Raw genomic sequence first — 24,015 nt, 5'->3', positions numbered from 1 at the left:
GTCATGCTTTTGTGCGGTAGTGTCTAAGGATCTTTGGTGAATTTCTGGAGTGATCTTGTAGATAGTATACTCTGCGGCTACTGAGTGTCAGAGGGAATGGATGCTTTTAGATGTGGTGCCACTCAAAGCTACTTGTCCTGGATAGAATGGAGCTTCTTGAGTGTTGTTGGAACTGCACCCATCCAGGAAAGTCAGGAGTATTCCATCACACTCCTGACTTCTCCTTGTAGATAGTAGACAGGTTCTGGGGAGTCAGGAGGTGAGTTACTTGTTGCAGTATTCCTAGCCTCTGACCTGCTCTTGTAGCCATTATTTTTATGTGGTGAGTCCAGTTGAGTTTCTGGTCAGTGGTACCCAAGGATGTTGATAGTGGGGATTCAGTGATAGTAACGCCATCGAATGTCAACACACGGTGGTTAGATTGTCTCTTTCTGGTGATGGTCATTAGCTGTGCTGCAAATGTTATTTGCTACTTGTTAGTCAAAGACTGGATATTGTCCAGATCTTGTTGTAGTTGAACATGGGCTCCTTCTGTATCAGAAGATTTGCAAATGGTGCTGAGCATTCTGCAATCAACAACGAACTTAACTTCTGATGTTATGATGGAAGGGAGATCATTGATGAAGCAGCTGAAGATGGTTGGGCCTGGGACACTACCCTGAGGAACTCCTGCAGAGATGCCCTGGGATTGAGATGACTGACCTCCAACACACAGCCATCTTCCTATGTGCCAGGAATGACTGAAACCAGCAGAGAGTTTACCCCCTGATGTTCATTAATTTGAATGTGGCCTTGATGTCAAAGGCTGTCACTCTCACCTCACCTCTGGAACTCAGTTCTTTTAAGCATATTTGAACTAAGGAAGTCAGGAATTGAGTGGTCTGGTGGAATTCAAACTGAGCATCACTGAGCAGGTTATTGCTGAGCAGGAGTTGCTCGATATCATTGTTAATGACACCTTCCATCAATTTACTGATGATCAAGAGTAGATTGATGGGGCAGTAACTGGCCAGGCTGAATTTGTCTTTTTTGTGTACAGGACATACCTTGGCTACTTTCCACATTCTAAACCACATGCTTCACATTGCACATTCTTCTGTTCTGAAGGAAGGTCATTAGATCCGAAATGTTAACTTTGCTTTCTCTCGACAGATGCTGCCAGACCTGCAGAGTGTTTCCAGTAGTTTCTGACTCTGTTTCTGATTTCCAGCATCTGCAGTTCTTGAGGTTATTTCTAAATTTTTCATGTTGTCTGTTCGAGTAGATGCTGGTGCTGTAACTGCACTCAAACAACTTGTCTCGGGGAGCAGCAAGTTCTTGAGCATAAATCTTCAGTACAATTGCCAAATGTTGTCAAGGCCCACAGCCTTTATAGTGTCAAGTGCCTCCAACCATTTCTTGATATTGCCTGGAGTGAATCGAATTCGCTGAAGACCAGTATCTGTAATGCTGGGGACCTCTGGAGGAAGCCGAGGTACTTTTGGTACTTGGTACTTTTGGCTGAAGATTGCTGCAAAAGCTTCAGCCTTATCTTTTGCAGTGATGTGTTGAGCTCTTGCATCATTGAGGATGGGTGCATTTGTGCAGCCTCCTCTTCCAGTGAGTTGTTTAATTGTCCACTGCCATTCTCGACTGGATCTGGCAGGCTGCAGAGCTGAGATTGATCCATTGGTTGTGGGATCATTTAGGTCTGTCTATCACTTGCTGATTATGCTGCTTGGCACGCAAGTAGTTCTGTTTGGTTGCTTGACCAGGTTGATACTTCATTTTTAGGTATGACTGGTGCTGCTCCTGGCATGTCCTCGTGCACTCCCCAATGAACCTGGGTTGATCCCTTGGCTTGATGGTCATGGTTGACTGGGGGAAATGCCAGGTCATGTGGTTACTGGAGTACAGTTCTGCTGCTGATAGCCCACAGCACCTCATGGATGTCCAGTCTTGAGTAGCTAGATCTGTTGGAAGTCTGTCTCATTTAGCATGGTGATTGTGCCACACAACAGATGGAGGGTATTCTTATTGTGAAGTCAGGACTTCATCTCCGCAAGGACAGTGTGGTGCTCACTCTTATCAATGCTGACATGGACAAATGCATCTGCAAATGGCAGATTTTTAAGGATCAGGTCAAGAATGTTTTTCTCACTTGTGACTTTGTTCCTTCACAACCTGTCACAGACCCAGTCTAGCAGCAATGTCCTTTCGGACCCGATCAGCTCAATCGGTAGTGCTGCTGCTGATCACTGTTAGTGGTGGACATTGAAATCCCCCACCCAGAGTACATTTTGCACCCTTGCCAGCCTCAGTGCTTGCCTCCTCCAAATGTGTTTGCACATTCTTTGCTGTTAAAGCTCCCATCGTATCCTATGCATAACTCATTTGAACTGGCAAACATTCCCAGGGTGTTGGGAAGGAGTGCTGAAGCCCTGACTGAGGATTGCATCTTGCTGTGGTAGGGGTTAGATGTTTCAATAAGAAATCATGAAAATTAGAAATCCAGGCCAGTTATAGACTGCATTCACCAGCTTCAAGCAGACATTTCATCCGTATGTAGCACAGCGATACTTTCAGATGGCATGAAAAATGCTCCCCCCCACCCCACCACACACACACACAGCTCCCAAAGGCAGCTCATTAGCATCTTCTCAAGGTCACTTAGGGATGGGCAATATGCCCTGCCAGGGAGCCCTGACATATTAAACTAAACACACTCACACACAGTGCTATTAGGGAGGGAGGTCCTTGATTTTGACCCAGTGACAGCGAAAGAATAGTGATGAAGTTTCAAGACAGGATGGTATATGCCTTGGGGAAGAGTTTGTATGTGATGGTGTGTTCATGCATCTGATGCTCTTGTTCTTCTAGATTTTAGAGGTCACTGGTGAGACAGTCTCTGAAAAAAGAAGCTTAGCAAATTGCTGCAGTGTGTGTAGTAGGTGGTACGCAGATATGATGCACTACTGGGGGAGAGGTTGAGGGAAGGGAGAGAATAGATTAGAGTGGTGCTGGAAAAGCACAGCAGGTCAGGCAACATCTGAGGAGCAGAAAAAACCAACGTTTCGGGCAAAAGCCCTTCATCAGGAGGCTTTTGCCTGAAACGTTGATTTTCCTGCTCCTCGGATGCTGCCTGACCTGCTGTGCTTTTCCAGCACCACTCTAATCTAGACTCTGATTTCCAGCATCTGCAGTCCTCACTTATGCCCAGAAGGGAGAGAATGGTCTGCTTTGTCCTGGATCATGTTGAATTTCCTGGGTCTTGTTAAAGCAAGCAGATGGTGAGAATTTAATCACATCCTTGTCTTGTGCCTTACAGATGGTGTACAGGCTTTGAGATGTTAGTAGACGAGTTACATGCCAAAAAATTATGAAGCTCTGACTTATCCTTGTAGCCACAATATTTATGGGCCGAGTTCAGTTAAGTTTCTGATCAGTTGTAACTCCCAAGGATGTTGAAAGTGGAGGATTCAATGATAATGAAGCTTTTGAACTTCAGGAGAAGATGGTTAGATTCTTTCTTGTTGGAGATGGTTATTTCCTGACACGTGTGTGACTTACCAGTCATTAACCAATGCCACAGGTTTTAACCAAGCGGTCTCTTGTACTTTGTATGATATAAATTATTGTGTCCTAACTTTTCATTACAGAAACCGAGCAAGAGGTTGAGTAGCAGAACAACAGTCTCACAGGAGAAGATATCTGAGAGCAGGTGGGTGTGAGTTACACCTTAGTCAGTGCAAATGTCTCTGTGTAGCACTTAACTAAGTGCCCCATGCCTCGGGAGAAGCAGCAAACAGTTGTTAGCTCATTTTCTTTGTAATGAGCGGCTAGTCTAGGGAGCAAGAACTGTCAGGTTGCTGCAGTAACAATATCTCAGTGGGCTGCACCTTCACAGACACACTTCGAGACCTTTCAGTAGAGTGCCAAAAGAGCACCCACATTGTAAAAAGTAATTACACATCTCAGTGTGGCAAACAGAAATATTTATAAAAGTCACAAGTGCCCAACTATGTACGAGGTCTGTCAGCTGTTTGATAGACAAACAATGGCTTAATGGGTTAATGTTTGAAACAGAGGCTACTATTTAGACTGTCTTTCAGTGCCACGTTAATGCTACATTGATGTGGTGTAGATGGCAGCTGCAACATAGCATACAAGCCGGCTTTGCCAAACTCTGCTGGACCCTGTTTGATTCCTACTGGTTTATTTCTGGGATCCCAGCCTCTGTCTTCCGATGCTGACAGACCAGTATTATGTGCAATGAAAAAAAAAATGACAAATGCAGAAAACTCAGGGTTCACCTTCAGAGAGAGAATGGCTGACACGATAAATTGTCCTCCCACCTCTGACTCAAACCCAGCTCACTGAGATGGAACTGAAGTCACCTAATTTGCTGCTGGCTGCTGGCTGCAGGTGTCCAAAAGTAATTGCTTTCACACTGTAGGGCTGATTTTACAAAATCATGCTCCCAGTGGGGAACATTGCACACCCTGAGCACATAGTCAGAAATTGCCAGCAGGTGAGGCTCATTGCCAGGATTATGTACTCATAAAGTGACCCTTGCATTCGTGCAACTGACAGAACCAGTCTCCTTTATCAGATGGTTTCCTGGAGCCATAAACCTGTAGGCCTGTCATTCAACCATCAGGATAAACACAACATTTTTGCAAAAATCTAAAAGCCTGTTTCAGTCCTGCACATTTGCCATATATCTATCCCTCACCCTGCCTTCAGTTGCCTTGGCCTCAAGATCTGAAAATCCATCTCTAAACTTGACACTTCTCTACCCCTTCTTCCTTCAAGACATAAAATTGACCTCTTTGGCCACACTTTTGGACGCTCCTGTTCTAGTAACTCCTGTTCTAGTGTCAAATTATGCTGATTATGCTTCTTGGGGCATTTCATGAGGTTAACAGCACAAAGTAATTGTTGTTGTGAGACTCCCTTTGAAAGCCAGCACACCCAATGAAGAATATAACAGTGAGAAAGTAATACCCCATGACTCTCTCTCCTTAAGACTGGCTGAAATGCTACTCACAACTATGAAGCACTGAGAGTGTGAGTCATATTCAGTGGTTTGGAGATACAAAAGCACAAACCTTTTAATGATTGCTTCCAAAAACAGAACATGTTAATAAAAACACAAGAAGGTAGATGTTCTGTTAATACTTAAAGTGTAAACCTGAACTGTAAACTTGGCTGTTTTCTCCACAGTTGCTGACTATGAGTTTCCTGCATTTTCAGTTTTTGTTTCATGTTTTCAGCATCTGTAGAATATTACTTTTAACCAGAAATAGGATCATAGAATCCCGAGTGTGAAAGCAGGCCATTGGGTCTATTGAGTCCACACTGGCCTCTCGAAAGAGTATCCCACCCAGGGAAATCAGCCCCAATCTATTCAGCCTCTCCGTGTAACTCAAACCCTCCAACTCTGGCAACATCCTTATAAATCTTTTCTGAACCCTTTCAAGTTTCACAAAATCCTTCCGATAGGACGGAGACTAGAATTCATTTTTAAAAACACGAGCCTTTCAATAGTAATAACAGAATACTGAATGTAATTGCAGTGTTATGCACTCACACAAACACATTAACATGCATGTGAATACACAGGCACATAGCAGCTAACGTCGCAATTCAAAGATAATGAGGACTGCAGATGCTGGAGAAGTCAGAGTTGATAAAGTGTAGTGCTGGAAAAAGCACAGCAGGTCAGGCAACATCTGAGGAGCAAGAGAGTCAATGTTTTGCACTTGACCCTACATCAGGACTGGCGAGGAGGAAGGGGCTAAAAAATAAATGTGGGAGGGGGCATGGGGCTAGGGGAACGGTAGTTGGGATGGCGATAGATGGGTGAAGTTAGGAGGTGATTCTGGTAGGTTGGTGGGGAGGGTGGACCGGATGGATGGGAAGGAAGATAGACAGGTAGGACAGGTCAAGAGGGCGGTGTCAATTCAGAGGGTTGGATCTGGGTAGGGGTGGAGATTTGGAAACTGGTGAATTCAATGTTGAGGCCATGTGATTATAGGCTCCCAAGATGAGGTTTCTCCTCAGTTTGCGGGTGGCCTTGTTTAGGTGGTGGAGGAGGCCCGGAATAGATATGTCATGGGGGGAGTGGAAGGGGGAGTTGAAATGGATGGCCACAGGAAGGTGGGGTTGGTTGGTACATAAGAACCAGAGATGTCTCCTGAACTGAGTTTGCACTCGGTCTGTCCAATGTAGAGGAGACCACATCAAGGGCAACAGATGCCGTAAATGATGTTCGAGGAGGGTTGGAGGGTTTGAGCTATAGGGAGCGGCTGAATAGGCTGGGCCTACCTTCCCTGGAGCGTCAGAGGCTGAGGGGTGACTTTATAGAAGTTTATAAAATTATGTGGGGCAAGGTTGGGTAAACTGACAAGATCTTTTCCTAGGAATGAGGGAGTCCAGAACTAGAGGGCATGGGTTAGGGTGAGAGGGGAAAGATTTAAAAGGGACCTAAGAGTCAACTTTTGGGATGGTGCATGTATGGAATGGGCTGCCAGAGGAAGTGCTGGAGGCTGGTACAATGACAACATTTAAAAAGTATCTGGATGGGTACGTGAATAGGAAGGGTTTAGAGGGTCAAATGCTGGCAAATGGGACTGGATTAATTTAGAATACGTGGTCAACATGAACGAGTTGGACCAAAAGGTCTGTTTCTGTGTTGTACATCTCTATGACACTATGTGCAAGTAAATCTCTGCCGGTTGTGGAATGATCCTTTGGGGCTGTGGACTGAGGTGGAGAGCTGTGGGCGCAGGTTTTGCATCTTTTACAGCGGCAGGGAAAGGTGCCAAGTGTGGAGAGGGGCTTGGTGGGGAGTGTGGACCTAACGAGGGAGTCACAAAGGGAACGGTCCCTATGGAATGCAGATAGGGGTGGGGAGGGAAATGCATTTTTGTTGGACCCAATTCCACATGCACTTGGTACCGTTTAACATTGTACCAATTCAGCAATTTTTCATGAGTAGGCCAACATAAAAATTGTCAATCCATCATCAGACTCAGGACTCATCATAGTAAATGTCTTCTAAAAGTAAAAGAAGGAAATGTGCAATTTAATGCACAGTAAATAAAACAGTAAATAAAACACAACAGCAGTGCAAGTTAAATAACTTAAACGGTTCACAGGTTTTAATCTGCAGTCTGGAAACTAGCTGGGGATATGCTTGCTGCTCTGATTTCCCTGCCCACACAGTAGAGCCATAAAAGTATTCTGCAGTGCATCCGTCGCAGTCAATTCAAACTGGAAAATGTGTTGTGGCAACAATGCACTTAGCACCTCATGTAGTAATGTTGTCTAGCAGACTGGTCACAGCAGGTAAACTCTGTGACATCACCTTGTCTAGCAGCAGAGAGAATGAGCACAGCTCTGGGACAGGAACGTATTAAACAATATAAATGGAACCCGAGAACCCAAAGGTAGCATAAAGCAAACAGTGAATTCTGGGCAGTTTTATTACAGGTACATAAACAGAGCTGATGAATTTCACCGCTTATAGCAACTAAGTAAATAATCTGTACTCTATAAAATCCTGCAGTGCTGGTTGTATATTTTCTCCTCATGGGGATTTAAGGTCCTATGTTTTCCATTCTCTTTCTGGTGTAAAATTGTAATGCTGTAACAGTAAAAACATTGCAGTCACCAATTAGCGTGACAAATTGAAACTATTGGTCATCACTTTGCAAGGTCACATAGTACATTTTCTCTGCTACCTCATTTCTTGCCTGGAGTGAAAAATATTCACATTCACTTACCTGTGCTGCCCTATTCCCAACCACCTGATAAGAATCTATGCTGCAATACAGGAGGAGTTGTTTGTAGGCAGATCAAATCAATCTAAATGATAACTGAATGTGTGAATGCTGTCACATCATATGAAGGGGGCAGGTTAAAGTCAGTGCAGTACTGTACATGGAACATTGGCGTGTAAATATAATACCCATCAGTCACTGTTTGAAATTTTGTCAGGGTAGTAACTGCAGAGGTAAGGAGGGTTAGGTGGGGCGTTATAGAGACAGTTCGACCCAGTCACCTGATAAAGCAGGTGTCATATGCGCACACTCGACTCCACTCTACAGCAACATCAACTCACCCCATCTCAAAGCTGTGTTGTTCCCCATTTCACTTCATCTTTCATCTCAAGCATCACCTCAACAAAAGACTTTTTCTTTTAGGCATCAAGGAGCGCAAGCTCTAGCAAACTTATTGACACCAACATTCATCCTGCACGCCCACCACTTTCCACCTCTCGGACCTCATCTTCTGCCTTCATTCAGAGCCAATCCCTTACTGCCCCTTAGCACCCACCTCTTCCCAGCCCTCAGATGCTATCCCTTTCTGACCCCCAGAGGTCACTCCCCCCAACTCCAGACTTTGCTGTGTGTTCACCATACCTGCTGACCTTCACCTCTAAGACTAAGCTTGGCAAAGGACTTAGCTTCATACGCCTATGCTCCACCTTAATGAAGTTTGGCTCCTGAAGAAGGGCTGATGCCTGAAACGTCGATTCTCCTGTTCCTTGGATGTTGCCTGACCTGCTGCGCTTTTCCAGCAACACATTTTCAGCTCTGATCTCCAGCATCTGCAGTCCTCACTTTCTCCTCACCATGTGTTTGAACTGTTTTTCTGCTGCCTCCATCTCTGCACTCACTTCTTCAGTTGTTCCCTTCATCTGCCTCCAGTATTCACCCTCCACTTGGACCCCTTCCTCTGGTCTCTTACCAGTCCTCGATCTCTTTGTTGAAAACTGCCGACATGACATTGGCCGTCTCAATTTCTCTGCTCCTCTCACCCACTCTAACCTAACCTCCCCCCCCCCCCCCCCCCCCCACCCCGAGATCGTAGCACTTTACGCTCACAGGTCCAACCCTAACTTTGTTATCAAACCTGCTGACAAAGGTGATGCCGTTGTAGTCTGGCACACTGATCTTTACCTTGTGGAGGTTCAATGCCAACTCTCAGACACTTCCTCCTACCTTGCCCTGGACCAGGACCCCACATCCAAACATCAAGGCATTGTTGCCAGGACTGTCACTGACCTCATTACTTCCAGAGATCTTACCCCTACTGCCTCCAACATTATAGACTCCCAACCAGCTTCTACCTCCTTCCCAAAATCAACTAATCAGACTGCCCTAGTAGGGCCGCTGATCTTGTTTCCTCCGACCTTGACTCCATCCTACCTGCCCTTGTCCAGACCCTGCCGACCTACATCTATGACTTCTCTGAACACCTCCACTTTATTGATAATTGCTAGTTCCCTGGCCCTAACTGCCTCCTGTTCACCATGGATGCCCAATCCCTTTATACCTCCATTCCTCACCAGGATGGTGTGAGAGCTCTCAGCTTCTTCTTCGACCAGAAGCATGAACATCCCCTTCACCACCACTCTCCTCTACCTGGCTCTTCTCTCACTCAATAATTTCTCGTTTAATTCATCGCCTCACTTCGGCCAAGTCAAAGAAGTGGCTATGGAAACCTGCAGTTATCCCCTGCCTCTGTATGGGGTATGTGGAGCAATCCTTGTTCCAGTCTTATATTGCCTCCTCTCCCACAACTCCTTTCTCAGCACATCGACGACTGTTTCGATGCCACTTCATGATCCCACCTGGACCTTGAAAACTTTGTAAATTTTGCCTCCAATTTCCACCCCTCTATTTCTGACACTTGCCTTTCTTCCCTTGACCTCTCCATCCCCATTTCAAGGAGTAAACTGCCATCCACTATAAAGTCACTAACTCCCAAAACTACCTTCATACAGCTCTTCCCACCCCACATCCTGTCATGGTTCCATCCCATTCTCCCAGTTCCTTCACCTATGTCATATCTGTTCAGATGATGCCACCTTCTCAAAACTGAGCTGCTGACACACCTTGCTTCTTCCGTAACCATGGTTTCCTGCTCACTGTGGTTGACACAGCCCTCAATCGCATCTGACCTATCACCCAAACCTCTGCCCTTGCCCCTTCCCATGACTGACAGCAATATGATCGTTGTCCTCACCTTTCATCCCACCAAATCCTGCATTCTCCGCCATTTCTGACAACTCCAGCAGAATGCCACTACCAAACACATCTTCCCCTCACTTCCCCTGACTGCATTTCACAGGGATCATTCCCTCCATGACACCCTAATCCATTCCTGGATGCTTACCAGCACCACCCCCTTCCCACATAACGTCCCATGTAAGTGCAGAAGGTGCAACATCTGTCCCTTCACCTCCTGCCTGCTTACCATCCAGGGATCTAAACAGTCTTTCCAGGTGAAGCAGCATTTCACCTGTACTTTCTCCAATCTTGTGTATTGTTTTCACTGCACCCAAAGTGGCCTACATTGGATAAACCAAATACAGACTGGTGACTGCTTTGCAGACCACCTCTGGTCCATAGCCAGTCATTCTAACGCAGCATCCTGTCCACATACCCACTTGTCTGTCCTCAGTATGCTGCAGTGATCCAGCAAGCCACTGTGGTAACTAGACGAGCAACATCTCATTTTCAAACTAAGTACTTTACACTCTGCTGGGCTCAATATTGAGTTCAACATCTTCCAATTGTGAACCCTTCCTTCTCCTTCTTTTAGCTTTACTTATTGTACTCTCTGCCTCCATATCCTGTTTCCCTCCGCCCACTCCAGTTCTTTCCAGTCTGGCAGTTAGACACACATTGTTCTGCCATTCTCACCTTCTGATCACTTAATCTGCACGACCAGCAGCCTTCCTCCCCCAGCACTCCAACCGTCTTCTCTCCCACCCCCCCTATTGCATAAATGCTGACCCTCCACACTTCACTTCAGCTCTGATGAACAGTCATCTAGACTTGAAACGTTAGTTTGCTAAGGTTTGCTGCCTGACCTGCATTTTTTTGTTTTCAGTGCTGTTAGTCAATAGGGGAGTAAAGATAAATGTCCTGATTCCCCAAGATCCTACAGCAGAGTAGACCCACATGTTTCATAGCTCATGCTATCTACCTCAGAAAATTTTATGTCATTTTCAGGACATGAATGTTGCAGACAAAGCCAGTATTCATTGTTCTTCCCTAATTTCTCTCGATAAGGTGGTAGTGCGCTGCATTCTGGAAACACTGCAGTCTGATGATGGAACTATTCCTGTTATATATGATTTCCAGGACACTAACCCCGCAGTGAGGCTGGAGAAGCTGATACATGTCCAAATCGGGATTCTGTGTGACTTGGAGATGATAGTATTGCCATGTACCTGCTGACTTTGTCCTTCTAGGTAATAGAGGTTACATATTTGGGAGATGCTGTCAAAGAAACCTGTGCAAATTGCTGTCATGTACGCTGTAGATAGCACACTGCAGGCACTGTGCACTGGTGAAAGGAGTAAATGAGGTGACAAAGCACTGCAAATACATTCAGAATATTTGACAAGATGTTAAATTGAACCACCACACAGCATGTATCAGCTTACTTTAGCATCTATTTTCAGGTCAACAGCCATCATTTAGTTTCAAAGAAGACTTTTGATCTTCCTTTAGGAACTTTAGAAGAAACCACAGGGCATGCTTCGAAGCATGTGCATTTCCAAGTGGTTCTCCAATGAGCAACAAGGGACTACCATGAGAGGAAAACTGGAAATGCACAGGAGGGCAGCACACAAACAGTATTTTGGCATATTTTAGTTGCAATCTGGAGTAATTGTTAAAGGGTGGTCCATCTCTGAACAGTTAACAGAAGAGTAGAATTCCATCATTACTGTCAGCTGGACAGTCATGTGTGATTGGGGAATACCTAAAGAGATCAGGTGAAAAAACACTAACAACACACAAAGATCACCTAAATAGTCCAGTGAATTTTTAAAGGCTCCCCTCCAGCCATGCCCCATTAATACGTTTGCTGTGCATCTACATTTGCTTCAGGCATCACCAGTCTATAAGAACAACTGATTGGGTTTGCTGCAGTGTGCAATTGTGGCTGCACCCTCTGTCGCCCTGCTACTTTCACACTTTTGTTTCATCCTTCACAAGACATTGATGTCCCATAAATTCCAACAGCCATCACTTACATGCAGCATTGTACTCAGACAGAAGGTTATGAGTTGCGATCCCACTTAAGTCCCAAATTCCAGGCTGATGAAATTGTAAGGTGAAAGTAAGGACTGCAGATGTTGGAGGTCAGAGTTGAGAGTGTAGTGCTGGAAAAGCACAGCAGAGAACCAGAGGAAGAGATTCTGCTCGGGTGCTGCAGGTTCGATGCAGCAGACATGTGCTGGCAGGGGAGATACCACGGGGGTCATGTTGTGAGTCGGTGGAGCTGCTGGAGATCATCGCTGGATCGTGATAGGATGTCGGAGGTTCGTTTGGTTGTGCTGACTTGCTCTTGGTGGATCTTTATGCTGGCTTCGGCCTAACGCCAATTCAGGTACCAGCCAACCTCAGAGCTATGGGCTCAGCAGCCGCTCGCAGCCCAGGCCAGGGCATTCGCAACACAGTCAGGGTGACTGTGAAGAAGGTGGAGGAGCACACACCGGTCGATCGCACAGTGTTCATGAAGAAGACTTTGCTGGAGTGCTGTGGGTGGGTATTTGGTTCGGGGGGGCTGGGGCGTGCACCAAGACCTGGGAGGAGCGGATCAGGAAGATGAGACAGAAACTAGGCAGATGGGGGCAACGGTCGCTCTCCATCGCGGGAAAAAACCTGGTCATCAGGTGTGAGGTACTCTCAGTATTGCGATATGTGGCACAGGTCTGGCCTATCCCCAGGACCTGTGCCGCCGCAGTCACCCGGGCCATCTTCCAATTCATTTGGAGATCAAAGATGGACCGGGTCCGAAGAGACTCTATGTACAAAGACCGGTGCAATGGGGGAAAAAACACGCCCAATGCCACCCTCACCCTGATGGCCACCTTTGTGTGTGGCTGCATCAAGCTGTGCGTGGATCCCCGGTACGCAAACACAAGTGTCACTACGTACTGAGGTTCTACCTGTCCCCGGTGTTGCGAAGGATGGGCCTGGCCTCGCTGCCGCGGAACGCTCCGAGTAGTTGGACCGTTCCGTATCACCTGTCCTTCGTGGAGAAATTTATGAGGAAAAACACCTTTGACCACAAGTCCATCAGGAAGTGGTCAGCATGTAGCGTCCTTGAGACCCTTCGGGAAAAGGAGAGGGCGGATCCTGTCGAGCGGTTCCCTGAGCAGACTGTCAAAGCCATTTGGCAGAATGCCTCATCGCCAGAACTTTCCAACAAGCACCAAGACGTGGCTTGGCTGGTGGTGAGAAGGGCTCTGCCTGTGAGATCCTTTATGCACGCCCGGACTCTCTGCCGCACCGCACGCTGCCCTCGAAGTGGCTGCGGGGGGGACGAGACTGTCACACACCTCCTTCTGGAATGTGCCTATGCAGAGGAAGTCTGGAGAGGAATGCAGTGGTGCTTGTCGAGGTTCGTCCCGAGCAGCGCCGTGACGCGGGACTCCGTGCTCTACGGCCTGTTCCCCGGGACTCACACCGAGACGAACATTAACTGCGCCTGGAGGATCATCAACTCGGTGAAGGACGCTCTCTGGGCGGTCCGAAACCTGTTGATCTTCCAGCTGAAGGAGTTGACCCCGACTGAGTGTTGCAGACTGGCACATTCCAAGGTCTAAGACTACGTGCTGAGGGACTAAGCTTGGGGCAGCTGCCACCAAGGCGCGGTGGGGAAAGACCACCGTGTAAGATCGGCCTGCCTAAAGAAGAACAGGGGGCCCATGCGGACGTTTTTTTGGGCTCTGCTGATGCCTCAGCCAAATATATGTATATGTACAAGATTGAAAAATGCACAGGATTGTAAATGACAAGGATAAATTCGAATCTGTGTTTGTAAATATGGACATATGTATGGCATGATCAAATGTACAGACCATCAAATCATGTTATGAATAAAGTATATTTTTGAAATAAAAAAAAATCTTATCAGCGACCGGCCTATCCCCAGGACCTGTGCCGCTGCAGTCACCCGGGCCATCTTCCAATTCATTTGGAGATCAAAGATGGACCGGGTCCGAAGAGACTCTATGTACAAAGACCGGTGCAATGGGGGAAAAAACACGCCCAAATGCCACCCTCACCCTGATGGCCACCTTTGTGTGTGGCTGCATCAAGCTGTGCGTGGATCCCCGGTACGCAAACACCAAGTGTCACTATGTACTGAGGTTCTACCTGTCCCCGGTGTTGCGAAGGATGGGCCTGGCCTCGCTGCTGCGGAACGCTCCGAGTAGTTGGACCGTTCCGTATCACCTGTCCTTCGTGGAGAAATTTATGAGGAAAAACACCTTTGACCACAAGTCCATCAGGAAGTGGTCAGCACGGAGCGTCCTTGAGACCCTTCGGGAAAAGGAGAGGGCGGATCCTGTCGAGCGGTTTCCTGAGCAGACTGTCAAAGCCATTTGGCAGAATGCCTCATCGCCAGAACTTTCCAACAAGCACCAAGACATGGCTTGGCTGGTGGTGAGAAGGGCACTGCCTATGAGATCCTTTATGCACGCCCGGACTCTCTGCCGCATCGCACGCTGGCCTCGAAGTGGGGGGTGACGAGACTGTCACACACCTCCTTCTGGAATGTGCCTATGCAGAGGATGTCTGGAGAGGAATGCAGTGGTGCTTGTCGAGGTTTGTCCCGAGCAGCGCCGTGACGCGGGACTCCGTGCTCTACGGCCTGTTCCACGGGACTCACACCGAGACGAACATTAACTGCGCCTGGAGGAACATCAACTCGGTGAAGGACGCTCTCTGGGCGGTCCGAAACCTGTTGATCTTCCAGCTGAAGGAGTTGACCCCGACCGAGTGTTGCAGACTGGCACATTCCAAGGTCCAAGACTACGTGTTGAGGGACGCGCTGAAGCTTGGGGCAGCTGCCGCCAAGGTGCGGTGGGGAAAGACCACCGTGTAAGATCGGCCTGCCTAAAGAAGAACAGGGGGCCCATGCAGACGTTTTTTTTTTGGGCTCTGCTGATGCCTCAGCCAAATATATGTACAAGATTGAAAAATGCACAGGATTGTAAATGACAAGGATAAATTCGAATCTGTGTTTGTAAATGTGGACATATGTATGGCATGATCAAATGTACAGACCATCAAATCATTTTATGAATAAAGTTTATTTTTGAAATAAAAAAAAATCTTGTCAGCGACCCAGGAAAGTATGCAGAACCTGCTCCTGCTGCAGACGATGGGGGTCAATGTCACGGAGGACCTCAAGGAGGTGAAGGGCCAGCAAGCCTCGCTCTTTGCCTTGGAGGCCTCCAAGATAATCTTCCGGTCCAGGGTCCGCTCGGTGGAGCAGGACGAGATGTGCCCACGTTTCTTCTTCCAGAAGGTGCACAAAGAGAGCTCCGTGCTCAGCAGCCTGAAGGAAGAAGATGGCTCCATAACGTCATCTCATGCTGACGTCATGAGGATCAGCAAATCCTTCTGCACCAGCCTGTATGACTCGAAGCCAACCGACAGCGTGGCCTCCCAGTCGTTCCTGTCCTCTATCACGGAGGTCCTAGATGACGGAACACGAGAGAGGCTGGTCCAGCCGCTATCTCTGGATGAACTGACCAAGGCCCTCGAGTCCTTCGAAAAGAATAAAACTCCCGGAAGCGACGGCTTACCGGTCGAGATTTATTCCGCTCTTTTGGACTTGATCGGCCAGGACCTGCTGGAGGTTTATGTCAGTATGCTTCAGGCAGGTACCATGAGTGAATCCATGAGGAAAGGCATCATCACCCTCATCTACAAGCGGAAGGGGGAGAGGGACGAAATTAGAAATTGGAGACCGATCTCACTGTTAAATGCAGACTACAAAATCTTGTCAAAGGTCATCGCCAACCGGGTCAGGTCTGCTCTGGGATTGGTGATCCACCCGGACCAAACCTGTGCTGTACCGGGCAGGAAGATCTCTGAGAGTCTTGCACTCCTCAGGGATACGATCGCCTACATGCATGACAGGGGGGTGGACACCTGCCTCATCAGCCTAGACCAGGAGAAAGCCTTTGACAGGATATCGCATATATATATGAGGGATGTCCTCTCCAAAATGGGCTTTGGGGAGGGAATCAGAAATTGGATCAGACTGCTCTACACCAACATTATCAGTGCAGTCTCAATCAATGGGTGGGAATCAGATAGCTTCCCTGTAAGATCTGGAGTCAGGCAGGGATGCCCCCTCTCACCCGCCTTGTTTGTGTGTTGCATAGAGCCATTTGCCGAATCCATCAGGAAGGATGCGAGCCTGAGAGGGGTGACTATTCCTGGCAGCGGGGGCCTGCAGGTTAAGGCCTCCCTGTACATGGATGACGTCGCTGTTTTCTGCTCGGATCCGCTATCCATGCACAGATTCGTGTGCATCTGTGACCAGTTCGAACGGGCCTCGGGGGCCAAGGTAAACCGAGGCAAGAGCGAGGCCATGCTCTTCGGGAACTGGGCCGACCAATCCTCTATCCCCTTCACCGTCAGGACTGACCACCTGAAGGTGCTGGGTATTTGGTTCGGGGGGGCTGGGGCGTGCGCCAAGACCTGGGAGGAGCGGATCAGGAAGATGAGACAGAAACTAGGCAGATGGGGGCAACGGTCGCTCTCCATCGCGGGAAAAAACCTGGTCATCAGGTGTGAGGTACTCTCAGTATTGCTATATGTGGCACAGGTCTGGCCTATCCCCAGGACCTGTGCCGCTGCAGTCACCCGGGCCATCTTCCAATTCATTTGGAGATCAAAGATGGACCGGGTCCGAAGAGACTCTATGTACAAAGACCGGTGCAATGGGGGAAAAAACACGCCCAATGCCACCCTCACCCTGATGGCCACCTTTGTGGCTGCATCAAGCTGTGCGTGGATCCCCGGTACGCAAACACCAAGTGTCACTATGTACTGAGGTTCTACCTGTCCCCGGTGTTGCGAAGGATGGGCCTGGCCTCGCTGTTGCGGAACGCTCCGAGTAGTTGGACCGTTCCGTATCACCTGTCCTTCGTGGAGAAATCTATGAGGAAAAACACCTTTGACCACAAGTCCATCAGGAAGTGGTCAGCACGGAGCGTCCTTGAGACCCTTCGGGAAAAGGAGAGGGCGGATCCTATTGAGCGGTTCCCTGAGCAGACTGTCAAAGCCATTTGGCAGAATGCCTCATCGCCAGAACTTTCTAACAAGCACCAAGACGTGGCTTGGCTGGTGGTGAGAAGGGCTCTGCCTGTGAGATCCTTCATGCACGCCCGGACTCTCTGCCGCACCGCACGCTGCCCTCGAAGTGGCTGTGGGGGAGACGAGACTGTCACACACCTCCTTCTAGAATGTGCCTATGCAGAGGAAGTCTGGAGAGGAATGCAGTGGTGCTTGTCGAGGTTCGTCCCGAGCAGCGCCGTGACGCGGGACTCCGTGCTCTACGGCCTGTTCCCCGGGACTCACACCAAGACGAACATTAACTGCGCCTGGAGGATCATCAACCCGGTGAAGGATGCTCTCTGGGCGGTCCGAAACCTGTTGATCTTCCAGCTGAAGGAGTTGACCCCGACTGAGTGTTGCAGACTGGCGCATTCCAAGGTCCAAGACTACGTGTTGAGGGATGCGCTGAAGCTTGGGGCAGCTGCCGCCAAGGTGCGGTGGGGAAAGACCACCATGTAAGATCGGCCTGCCTAAAGAAGAATAGGGGGCCCGTGCGGACGTTTGTTTGGGCTCTGCTGATGCCTCAGCCAAATATATGCATAAGATTGAGAAATGCACAGACCTGTAAAAAGCAATGATAAATTCTGATCTGTGTTTGTAAATGTTGACATATGTATGGCATGACCAAATGTACAGATCATCAAATCATTTTATGAATAAAGTATATTTTTGAAACAAAAAAAAAGGACGTGTACTGCCTGCAGGTTTTCCCTGGGGCAGGCTATTTCAACGTGACCTTCAGGAGCGTGAAGAATTGCGAGCAGCTCCTGAAGGTCTTCAAGGAGAAGGAAGGGGAACTTCTGTTCTCCATCTTGTCGGCGGTCCCGTTGTGTGTGCTACCTGCACGGAGGAGTCGGGTTGTAACAATCCATATGTACAACCCCCATGTCCCAGCAGCAGATGTCCTAACCTTCCTGAGAAGATACGTCCAGGTCAAGGGAAAAAGCACCGATGTGGTCGATCCTTTCAGGATCTGGACCAGCAAACGACAGGTCAGGGTAACCTTGAGGGTCTATGCCAGTGGGAACATCCTCCACCCACCCTCCAGCTTTGCTATCGGAGGAAGCAGAGATTACCTGACGTACGCAGGGCAGCCGAAAATGTGCCGAGCCTGCGGGAGGTCAGGCCACATGGTGGTCACAGGAAGGCCACCCAATCAAGGAATATAAAGAGGCCAAGAACTGTAATCTGTGCGGAGAGGCGGGCCACATGTACAAGGCCTGCCCAAGACGAGGGGCTGCCACCTACGCACAGATGTCCGGAGGTGACAACACAAGCCGTGGACCACCTAAGACCATCAAGGTACCACAAACCATCACGGGAATGGTGTCTGGAGGCACCCAGAAGGAACGGCAGGCTGTAGCGGAGCAGACGGCAGACAGCGGGGAGGTGCAGCAGCCGATCCAAGCTCCTGCAAGACAGACAGAGGAAATGGAAGAGGAGGGAACAAAGGAGGCAGAGGATTGGATTACTGTCAAAAGCAGGAAGAGGAAACCTCGCCAGGCCCCCAAAGCCACCCAGCAAAGGGGGAAACGACACCTACACGACGAGGATACAGGCAGCTCTTCCGACGGTGAGGACGGGCACAAGGAGGGTCGTCACCAGAGGAAGAGACAGAGCGCCGTGAGGAGAAAGGAGGGCAGCACCGCCCAAACAGGAAAAGACGATCCCTCTGAGGAGACAGGTAAAGACCTCCCCCCACCCGGTGAGAACCACGAGGTACCCACCGCCCCACAGCTCCAGGTAACTGGGAGCAGCGGTCCTGTGTCAGCCCCGCTGTCAGACAGAGAACTGGACTGTGCGGACCCTGGGCCCGACCCGAAGACGCCAGAGCGGGGGAATGGCCCCAGCGTGGAGCTGTACAGCTACCTCAGCCCTGGGAGGGTCCAGCAGTTTGCTGTCACCACGGGGATGCACACAGCTACCCCAGAGAGGCAAGACCAACAGCAAATGAACACTGGTAACCTCATAAACTGTTAAAATGGGGATAAGAGTTGCCAGAATCAATGTGCGTAACATCAAATCGGCTACGCGATGTGTATCTACGATGGCCTTCCTGGCCAAAGTTAAAGCTGACGTCCTATTTCTGCACGAGTGTGGAATACCGCACCTCAGCTGCTACAGGAGATGGTCAAGCTCGTGGGCCCATGGGCTGCCAGTTTCGTCAGGGGGCAACAACAGCTACGCCTCCAGCCTGGGTATCCTGTTGTGAGGAGGCAACTTCACCGTCTCCGAGGTTAAGGAGGTGGTGGGCGGGCGCCTCCTCGTCACCGACATCATGTGTAGGAATGTTCCCCTGAGACTGATTAATGTGTACGCCCCAGTGGGTAAGAGTGAACAGTTGGCTGTCCTGCAGCAGCTTCCACTGTTGCTGGCTACGTCCAGGCCAGTCATTCTGGCCGGAAACTTCAACTGTATCATTGATGCAGATGGACGATCCGGTGGGGGGGGACAGTAAACTGGACGCCACGTCCAGAGCCCTGATGGACACGGTAAAAGATGCCAAGCTGCACGACGTCTTCAGCACCCCTGCAGACGAAGCGCAGCATAGATACACCTGGTTACAGGCAGACGGGTCTATCCGCTCAAGGATAGATTACCTGTTTGTGTCCCGAACGCTCTCGGTCAAATCCACCGATGTCAAGCTGGTGTTCTTCTCTGACCACTGCCTCCTGCTGGCCAACTGTCAACTACAGGACGAGCAGCCGGCTGGAAAGGGAACGTGGAAGCTGAACACAAAGCTGTTGACCCCGGTAAACATTGAGGAGCTCAAGAGGACTACGCAGGTTGGAGAACCATGGAGCCCCTCTTTGAGTCCCCAGCGGACTGGTGGGAAACAGTAAAAGGGAACATCAAGAGGTTCTTCATCCTCAAAGGTGTTCAGGAGGCGAGAGAGAGGCGGGGAAAACTGTCCCAGCTCCAGGAAAGTATGCAGAACCTACTCCTGCTGCAGACTATGGGAGTGGACGTCACGGAGGATCTCAAGGAGGTGAAGGGCCAGCAAGCCTTGCTCTTTGCCTCAGAGGCCTCCAAGATGATCTTCCAGTCCAGGGTCCACTCGGTGGAGCAGGACAAGACGTGGTCACGTTTCTTCTTCCAGAAGGTGCACAAAGCGAGCTCTGTGCTCAGCAGCCTGAAGGAAGAAGATGGCTCGATAACGTCATCTCAGGCTGATGTCATGAGGATCAGTAAATCCTTCTATGCCAGTCTGTATGACGCGAAGCCAACCGACAGCGTGGCCTCCCAGTCGTTCCTGTCCCCTATCACGGAGGTCTTAGACGACAGAACACGGGAGAGGCTGGACCAGCCGCTATCTCTGGACGAGCTGACCAAGGCCCTCGAGTATTTCGAAAAGAATAAAACTCCCGGAAGCGACGGCTTACCGGTTGAGCTCTATTCTGCTCTGTGGGACTTGATTGGCCAGGACCTGCTGGAGGTGTATGTCAGTATGCTTTGGGCAGGTACCATGAGTGAATCCATGAGGAAAGGCATCATCACCCTCATCTACAAGTGGAAGGGGGAGAGGGAGGAACTCAGAAATTGGAGACCAATCTCACTGTTGAATGCGGATTACAAAATTTTGTCAAAGGTAATCACCAACCGGGTCAGGTCTGCTCTGGGGTCGGTGATTCACCCCGACCAAACCTGTGCTGTACTGGGCATGAAGATCGCCGAGAGTCTCGCACTTCTCAGGGATACGATTGCCTACGTGCAGGACAGAGGGTTGGACACCTGCCTGATCAGCCTGGACCAGGAGAAAGTCTTTGACAGGATATCACACACGTATATGAGAGATGTTCTCTCCAAAATGGGCTTTGGGGAGGGAATCTGCAATTGGATCAGACTGCTCTACACCAACAGTGTCAGTGCAGTCTCAATCAATGGGTGGGAATCCGATGGCTTCCCAGTCAGATCTGGAGTCAGGCAGGGCTGCCCTCTCTCTCCTGCCTTGTTTGTGTGCTGCATAGAGCCATTTGCCGAGTCCATCAGGAAGGATGCGAATCTGAGAGGGATGACGGGGGATGCAGCCACACACTGGGCAACGGGGGAGAAAATACACCCAATGCCACCCTCACCCTGATGGCCACCTTTGTGTGTGGCTGCATCAAGCTGTGCGTGGATCCCTGGTACGCAAACACCAAGTGTCACTACGTACGGTGGTTCTACCTGTCTCCGGTGTTGCGAAGGATGGGCCTTCATTGCTGCAGAACGCTCCAAGTAGTTGGACCGTTCTGTATCACCTGTCCTTTGTGGAGAAGTTTATGAAGAAAAACACCTTTGACCACAAGTCCATCAGGAAGTGGTCAGCACGTAGTGTCCTTGAGACCCTTCAGGAAAAGGAGAGGGTGGATCCTATCGAGCGGTTCCCTGAGCAGACTGTCAAACTCATTTGGCAGAATGCCTCATCGCCAGAACCTTCCAACAAGCACCAAGACATGGCTTGGCTGGTGGTGAGAAGGGCTCTGCCTGTGAGATCCTTTATGCACGCCCGGACACACTCCCACACCACACGCTGCCCTCGAAGCAGGTGTGGGGGGACGAGACTGTCACCCACCTCCTTCTGGAATGTGCCTATGCAGAAGAAGTCTGGAGAGGAATGCAGTGGTGTTTGTCGAGGTTTGTCCCGAGCAGCGCCGTGACGCGAGACTGCGTGCTCTACGGCCTGTTCCCCGGGACTCACACAGAGACGAACATCAACTATGCCTGGAGGATCATCAACTCGGTGAAGGATGCTCTCTGGGCGGTCTGAAACCTGTTGATCTTCCAGCTGAAGAAGTTGACCCCAACTGAGTGTTGCAGACTGGCACATTCCTAGGTCCAGGGCTACATGTTGAGGGACGCACTGAAGTTTGGGGCAGGTGCTGCCAAGGCGCGGTGGGGAATGACTACCATGTAACATCTCCCTGCCTAAGCACACGAGGCCGACACAGTAAGGGGGCTCTGCTGACCCCCCAGCTAAATATGTGGATAGTAATCATACAGACCTGTATATATGAATGACTACTCTGTTTCTGTATGCAAAGAAATGGAATGTTTACATATGTATGGCAGGACCAATTGTACAGATCATCAAAATATTTTATGAATAAAGTATATTTTTGAAATTAAAAAAAGAACGAGGAAGAGATTATGCCCTTCTCCTGCTCCTTGGGTGCTTCCTGATCCGTTATTCTTTTCCAGCACTACACTCTCGACTCTGGTGAATTGTAACCAAAGAAATGTCTGCGCTTTTGGTTTGCTGTTTAGACAACATGGCCCTCGTTTGAAGATGAGTGGGAGAGTTCTCAATGAGTGAGCCAATATAGATCCCTAAAACAATATCACTTTAATAGATTATCTGATCATTCGGACTTCTGTTGTTGATGGAAGCTTTCTGTGTACAAATTGGTTGTTGCACATCCTGCCTTACAACAGTGACCACACTTCTAAAAGACTGAATTGACTGTGAAACACAGGGGGATGCCCTGGGTATGAAAGATGCTACAAAAATGGGAATTTTATTTTACAAAACTGTTCAGTTTCTTTTGCTCAATTTTCTTCTGTCATCATCTAAAGGCACAGAATTCGGCCTTCTGAAAGTTCCAGAGGAGATGGGCACCCCTGATCACATTGCTCTTCACTGCTGACCATGTGTGAGCTCAGGCAGTTAATGGCAGCTATGCAACTACCAAGGATACTGCGCTTGAGGCTGATTGTGTTCTTGCACATGCACAAACACACTCCTATCATAGTCACAGTAACAATCACAAAGGCACGCAGCACTCATATACTTGTACTCCTCTCCATGCAGGATAATTGGTTAGCAGTGAATAGCACCTATAATTTCCCTTCCTCCACCCAGGGCCATTTTCAGTACTGATTCACTTCCCCAAATCAGAACACCTTACTCAGTATAAACAGGGGATGGTGTTTGAGACCCTTTCTCAGGGTAGTCAGACCCAGTTTCTCACTGGCTGTGCATGCATCAACTGAGTCTAAACTGATTAAAATTTTAGCAATTACTTGCATTTTTGATTCAATTAGCAAAAATAACCCATGTCCCTTATGATGGTGGTTCAGTTGCTTTGGGCAAATGAATCACATTTATAAACTGCCAAGGACATGAAGTACTGAACAAGCTAATTATTCAATAGTCGAAAGATCTAATGGTCATGCCACTCACAGTAGACTTCAAAAAAGATGTCAACCAACTTCTGTGTTTTCCAAGGTGATTCTGAAATGTTCCAATCTGGAGCTAACCCTTGGTTTACACGGCTGTCTGTGTCTCAACAAATTAAGGAGCAAAATACAGACAGCAGGCAAATCTTCAAGCAATTTTATTAAGTGAAGAATGTTTCTAACATTCTTTTCCAACAGCTTCCCCTCTTCTTCTGAAGATGCCTGATAAGCATTGTTCCCTCTTGTACCAGTTTATTTGATATTGGGATATGATTTTACTTGTTTCAGTCTAACTCCTCCTGTGATATGGGTCAGTGTGTCATCATCTGCTGCTGGGATGCAGTTCCATTTATGCCAGTCACTGTCCTGTCAGCATGTTGTTCTGCTTACTGAGAATTATAAGCACAGGCCATTTGGGTCAACTGATCCATTTATGATCCAATCAAGCCTAGGTGCTGCCTGGTCCCTTTTGGGATAGTTACACTTTCTCCAGCCACTCATTAGTACTTCATCCAAGTGGCTACTTATTTTATTGTCATTTTCTTATTTTCCTTTATTTGTAAGCTTAAACAGTGAGTGTCAGCTGGATATATAACTGCACGGATCATCATTACTGAGTCCAGTCTTAGCCTTGTTCAACATGCATCCGTATAATTGTATAGCATGCTTTATTGGACAGCATTAAACAACAGAAGGCTCGATGCCT

General features: G+C 48.7%; 1 protein-coding gene across 2 annotated transcripts in view; it reads left to right on the top strand.

Annotated features, from left to right (window-relative positions):
• Positions 1-24,015, top strand: part of LOC140486985 (MORN repeat-containing protein 1-like) — a 194,607-nt gene that overhangs the window by 149,084 nt on the left and 21,508 nt on the right. For both annotated transcript variants that reach the window (XM_072586286.1, XM_072586287.1), the window contains exon 12: positions 3,639-3,700. In XM_072586286.1, the coding sequence (XP_072442387.1) occupies positions 3,639-3,700 (62 nt within the window). The remainder of the gene's footprint in view (positions 1-3,638; positions 3,701-24,015) is intronic.

This window comes from Chiloscyllium punctatum, chromosome 16 (genome assembly GCF_047496795.1).
Source record: "Chiloscyllium punctatum isolate Juve2018m chromosome 16, sChiPun1.3, whole genome shotgun sequence".
Lineage (NCBI taxonomy): Eukaryota > Metazoa > Chordata > Chondrichthyes > Orectolobiformes > Hemiscylliidae > Chiloscyllium > Chiloscyllium punctatum.
This window is presented reverse-complemented; position numbering and strand designations above follow the sequence as displayed.